At 46.5% G+C, this 6,159-nt stretch overlaps 1 protein-coding gene across 1 annotated transcript; it reads left to right on the top strand.

Annotated features, from left to right (window-relative positions):
- Positions 1 to 3,997: 3,997 nt before the first annotated feature.
- Positions 3,998 to 5,168, top strand: LOC146690084 (trace amine-associated receptor 13c-like). The gene is made up of 2 exons (XM_085434905.1): positions 3,998 to 4,173; positions 4,352 to 5,168. The coding sequence occupies exons 1-2, from the start codon at positions 3,998 to 4,000 to the stop codon at positions 5,166 to 5,168; spliced, it is 993 nt and encodes a 330-aa protein (XP_085291031.1).
- The last annotated feature ends 991 nt before the right edge of the window (positions 5,169 to 6,159 follow it).

The raw sequence follows: 6,159 nt of genomic DNA on the forward strand, positions 1-6,159 counted from the left end.
CAACGGGTGAAGTGTCTTGCCCAAGGACACAACAACCGAGACTGTCCAAGCCGGGGCTTGAACCGGCAACCTTCCGATTACAAGGCGAACTCCCAACTCTTGAGCCACGATCGCCCACAAAGATGGCTCTGAATGATACTCCGTGGTCCCGCCGTGCCTTATTCTCACCACATTGGCCCCTCTGTCACCTCGCACAGCTGCTCCACCACCGCCTCCGCCACTCCCGTTTGGAGCTGCTCCCCGCGCTGCGCCTCCGCCTCCAGCAGGTACAGCCCCCTCTTGGTGATTAAGGATGCCGTGCAGGGAGGGCAGACGCACCTGCACAGCATCCGCAGACCACGCCCCACCAAATACCCCCATCGCCCGATTGAGGCCGGGGAGCCATCCGGCCAAACCTACTCCCCCACCGCCAGTGGAAGAGGGAATCAGCCCGGACAGCGGGCGCCCCCAGGCCCCGTCCAAGCGACGGGGAGGTGCGAGTTCAGGTGGCCGCCCGTGAATCCAGCGGCGCAGGCCAAGCTGGTTCGGAAGTCGGACGCGTGGCAGGTGCACCCGGCGCGGCCGGCACAGTCATGAGCCCCAGCTCACAGGTGGCTGGGCAGAGGTGTGGTGTGTACTGGCCTCTGGTGGTGATGAGGCCGGTCTGGTGAGCATGGCGATCTCAAGCGTGGCGCACGCCTCGCTCGCCAGTTCCACTCGAGCAGGCTCCCCCGGCACGGGGACCTCCAGCTCCTTGCGCGGCCCCTCCGTCACCGCCATCGCTCCCTGCTGGAGCAGCCCATCGCGCGACTCCTCCGTCACTACTCCTCCCTCTGCCGCCCCTCCTGGCTTGAGCAGCCCCTCACGCAGCTCCTCTTCCTCCAGCCGGCGCAGACCCTCGCGCGCCTCGTCCGCCGCCTCCGGTTGGAGCGGCTCATCCACCGCTCCTGGCAGGAGCAGCCCTTCACCCGGCTGTTCCCCCTCCTCCGGCAGGAGCAGATCCCCGCGCGCCTCGTCTGCCACCTCCGGTTGCTGAGGTGCCTCACGCGGCTCCTTCACTGTCCTCGGGACACCCCTGTGGGGGTGGCGCCCAGGCCCAGAGCACCGCCACCAGCTCCCCAATCCTTTCCAGGTGACGCTCGGACTGGTCCTGCAGCTCTTCCTGCTGGCGACGCACCTCCGCCGCCTGCTCCCGCTGGGCGGCCACCATTTCGGCCACCCTCTGGGCCAGCTCCTCCATTCCCTGGCTCCGATACGGACCCGCCGTGCTGCCTCCTGGGTTTCGGACCAATGTGGTGAGAATAAGGCACGGCGGGACCACAGAGTATCATTCAGAGCCATCTTTATTGACATCTCACCACAACACCCACAAACCCCTGAGTCCCCGTGTTTTTAACTAGGCGGGCGTGATTAAGGATGGCGTGCAGGTGCGTCCGCCCTCCCTTCACGGCTCCGCAGACCACGCCCCACCACACTGACACACAATACAAAACAATAACTACACAACACACTAACTCTAGCCTCAAAACACGCTAAACATCACTAATGTCTCACATATGAAAACTCTCTCTGTCTTTCTTTCGCTTGCCCGCTTTCCGTCGCAGGTGTCGCTCCTAAAACTGCCCCTTCTCCCTAAACAACCAAGTGCCACATGTTGCCATATCAGTTTTTGATTGGCTGACAAGGTAAACTTTAACACCAATAGGGAAGGGGTGTTTGTTTTCTTTTTCTTTTTTCACTCGCAAGCAGAGAGTGCTTGCTAGCGCTGTCTGTAGAAAACGCCTTTTTTACCGTGCTTCCCGCTGTAAACACAACTGTTTTGTTCAGAATAAAACATTGCGTGTATCTTTTTTCTCATAACTCTGATATTACGTGGCCCATCAACACAATTCAAAAACTGGTATATAGTTTGAATTCCGCACTTTTGATCCAGGTTGAAATGGAGACTCTGAGTCGCTGCATCTTGTAGCTGTGTCGTCTTAAATTGGTCTTGTGATTTTGACGCGCCAGCGCGTCCGTTGACCCCAGAGGGTTAAAGCTCGACGAGGAGCATACAAGCTAAGAAGGTTAGCAAGATAGCTAGGCGCAATGTTATTTATAATTTTAAAAGTAAGCAACAAGATTTTAAAATCAATACAATATTTGATGGGTAGCCAAAGTCAACAAGAACTGGAGTAATGGAAGCAAATTTTCCAGTTCCAGTTAGGAGACGAGCTGCAGCATTTTGAGCAAGCTAAAGTCTATGGAGATGGACAGATTGGCCAAAGTAAAGGGAATTGCAGTATTCTAATCTGGAAGTCACAAAAGCATGAATACGTTTTTCAAGGTCATTGTGCTGTGTAAAATGTTTGGCTTTAGAGATTGTGCAATTGAAAAAGCCAGATTTGACTACTGAGGACACTTGTTTAACAAGCTTAAATGAACTGTCCAGGAAAACACCTAGATTGCTTACAGTGTCAGAGAAGAAGCTAGCAAGGGGGCCAAATAGAATGGCTAACTAGTCCCGAGGGATATGCCTATCAAACACTACAATCTCAGTTTTGGATGGGGTGAGTAACATCCCATTGTGATAGAAAAAGATCCGAGAGATAGGATTTAAACCCGTTAAGGGCAGAACCCTTAATGCCTACAGCATGACACACAACAAAACACAATTTTCTCTAGTGCTTTAGATAAGAACGGGAGTTTGGAGATTGGTCTATAGTTTGCAGGATCATTCTGGTCAAGGCTGCTTTTCTTTAGAACAGGCTGCACTGTTGCGTGTTTAAAGGCAGTCGGGACACAGCCCACCATTAATGATAGGTTCATCAAAGGTAGAATATAAGGCCAATTACATCAAAACCATCCTTAATAATGGGAGAAATGTCACGTCCAGAATTCGAACTTCTCACCTGTCCAATAATCTCTTGAGGGTGGAGAATGAACTACTTCCTACTTCCTACCTCTTCCTACTTTAGCACGGAGAGGATTCACCACAGAGGGGTGTAAAAATGAAGGCTTAAGAGATAGAATTCTTCTTGTAAAATGATTTAAAAATTGCTCACAGAGAGCTGAGGAAGCCAAATCTGACCTACCAGGACAAGGATTGATCACGGAGTAAAAGACTTAGTGTCCGTGCTATCAGGATCAAAAAAGGCACAGTCTCAGAATTAAATATACATACAGGGCGACGAGGGCCCGCAGAAGTCAGTTCTATTGCATTTTACTCAGCATCGACCATAAACACAAAATGGTCAGAGATGCCAACATTATCATTGCTCTTAATACAGATATCCTGAGCATATGAAATGACCAAGTCCAACAAGTGGCCCTTTAAATGTGTCGCTTCACTCACCCACTGTGTAAGAATGCTGCGAATCCAAGTTTCCATCAGGAACAAAGAATCCAACCACAAGGTGAGAAAAAGATCGTTTAGGGAGTCCCAATCCATGTCCGAGCAGGCAAACAAACCACTGGGCGAGCTGGGTAAGATTGTCGTCCTACTGGACAAATCCAACGGTGGCTAATCAGTCTGAAGGACAACTGGTCCTGAATGGAGAAAGGAGGTTGCAAAATATCCAAAGTGGAATAGGAGTTAGCCGCAGCATGTGCCTTACCTTAAAGCGAACATGGAACCCACTCAGTTTGCCCCGCTTCCTATAGCGCCTCTTAGGCAGGGAAGGTAGAGGCAGAGGATGTGCACCAGTGGAAGGGTAAATAAATGACAAAGTAGCATCTCCTAAGTTCCAGCAAGGGTACGGCTGATAGCAATGGGTCGAAGACTTCGGGGTTTTGAGGTCGAAGAACAGGGTTGGCCGATTGTAGGTAATGCATGCAATCTATCAAGTACATGAACTTCACTGGAAAAAGTTTAAAAACCTCAATACACAATGAAACTATGCAGGATTTGACATAGTTGTAAACATACTGAAAGAAAACTGCCACCAGTGGGAAAGAGGGAGGAGCAATGTGAGCAAAGAAAATAAATCAGGTACAGAACAAAGAGCTTCAGGCAGAAAGCTGGAACCTCCTTTTTCTAATGATGAAAACCTTTGAAGAAACTGAACTCTGCTTTCCACAACTCCTCAACTCCTCCTGCAGGAAGACCATGCGTCCTTATACATTTTCTATCCTTATTTATATTACCCTGTCCTCCATTTCTTTGCTCACTGTGACTCTTAATCTGCTGGTCATCATCTCCATCTCACATTTCAAGTAATAATTTTGTTAGACATATGCAGACAGTAAGATTTTATGGCTAAAAGATGAAAATGATATGATATCCTATCTGAGTGAGTCTGAGCTAAATGCTTGTTCCTTTTATCTGTATAAAATTGCACTTGTTGCTACAAATAATAATAATAATAACTGTGTCGCTGTCTTTTGTCTTCAGGAAGCTGCACACCCCCACCAATCTCCTCCTCCTATCTTTGGCTGTCTCTGATTGCCTGGTGGGTCTCCTGATTTTATTTCAAATTATGATTATAGATGGTTGCTGGTTTCTTGGTGAATTCATGTGTAGTATGTATTTTCTCTTGGACTACATTATTACCTCTGTGTCAATAGGAACCATGGTTCTCATATCAATTGACCGTTATGTGGCTATTTGTTACCCTCTCCATTACTCTACCAAAGTCACCCCAAAAAGAACAAAAGCATGTGTTTATCTGTGTTGGATTTGTTCTTCAGTCTTTCAATGTTTCCTGCTAAAAGACAACCTGGTGCAACCTGGCAGGTATAATTCCTGCTATGGGGAGTGTGTGGTTGTTGTTGGCCATGCTTTTGGAGTTGCAGATCTATTGCTGTCCTTTATTGGTCCTGTCATTGTGATTGTAGTTCTTTATCTAAACGTATTTGTTGTGGCTATGACTCAAGCTCGTGCCCTGCGGTCACATATTGCAGCTCTGACACACGAGGGGTCAGTAAGTACAAATGTTAAGAAATCTGAAATGAAAGCAGTAAGGACCATCAGTGTTCTTATCATTGTGTTTCTAATATGTCTCTGCCCATACTTTGGTGTCACACTCTCAGGTCAAGATGCCATCCTCAGTGCTTCATCTGTTGCATTTGTAATGTGTTTGTTCTATTTAAACTCCTGTCTAAACCCTCTAATCTATGCTTTATTTTACCCCTGGTTCAGAAAATCTGTTAAACAAATTGTTACACTTAAAATATTGAAGTCTGGCTCTTGTGACACCAATATCATGTAAACAGAATGAAAGACTGAGAATGAAAGCCCCATTGTTTTTTTGTTGTTGTTTTATGTTTTCTATTACAAAAAAGTTACTAACAGAGAAGTAACACCCATAAGTAAAGAACAGAAACCCGTGTGGTTTAGAGATGGGGAAGAAAAGACTGTAATAACTCTACTGACGGACTTCATTTCTGAAATATTTTGACTGATACAAATATTATTCATGTCATTGGCAACCAACATTAGTATATGTATTAGACTGCTAGTAGCATTATAGGAACTATATTTTAGTTTCAGAGTTTCTCCTTTATCTTCAGTATGTTACTCAATTTCATACAAAGGAGACATGTCAATGGAAACAGCACTCTTGTCACGCATGTACATAAATAGACAGCGTGTACACATTGCTCCTCCCCATCCTTGTCTGTTGTGTTCTTTCATGTGTCTCCGCAGAGAGCAGGGATGTAAGCTGCAGTTTCTGAGAAACAGCAGCATTCAGTATGAATATAGCTTTATAGCTGGAAATAAAGACAAAAAAGTAATGTGCCTACATTAAAAAAACTCTAATGTGATAAGATAATCAGTTTATACAAAAGTCTGCAGCAAAAGAAGTGAAGAGGAGGAGGAGGAAAATTATAATTACCAGTTAATAATATAAACCTGACGTTCCTAAACACCCAGATGACTCCCTGCCTTAATGAAGACAGACATAAAATCTTTCTTTTAACTTTTAACATATGAACACAAAACCAGCAAGATGAAGCAAAGATGAAAACCAGTCTAGAGAAGCTGCAAAGCGATCACCACAATGGTTCTACTCTAAAAAACAGAAGCTTGAAGAAGCCTCAAGCTTGACTGCACATCACTGTCTTTGTTACCTGTTCAGGGTCTGGCTGCTGGGCAGGGGTCTGCATTGACTCACTGCACTGACTGTTTTTTGGCTAGATTTGCATTAGTATACTGTCTCTGTAGATGGTTCAAGGTTCAAGGTCCTTTATTTGTCACAT

Source organism: Copadichromis virginalis, linkage group LG16, assembly GCF_057382275.1.
Source record: "Copadichromis virginalis isolate Kocher_CV1m ecotype Utaka linkage group LG16, C_Virginalis_male_GT1.1, whole genome shotgun sequence".
NCBI classification, from domain to species: Eukaryota; Metazoa; Chordata; class Actinopteri; order Cichliformes; family Cichlidae; genus Copadichromis; species Copadichromis virginalis.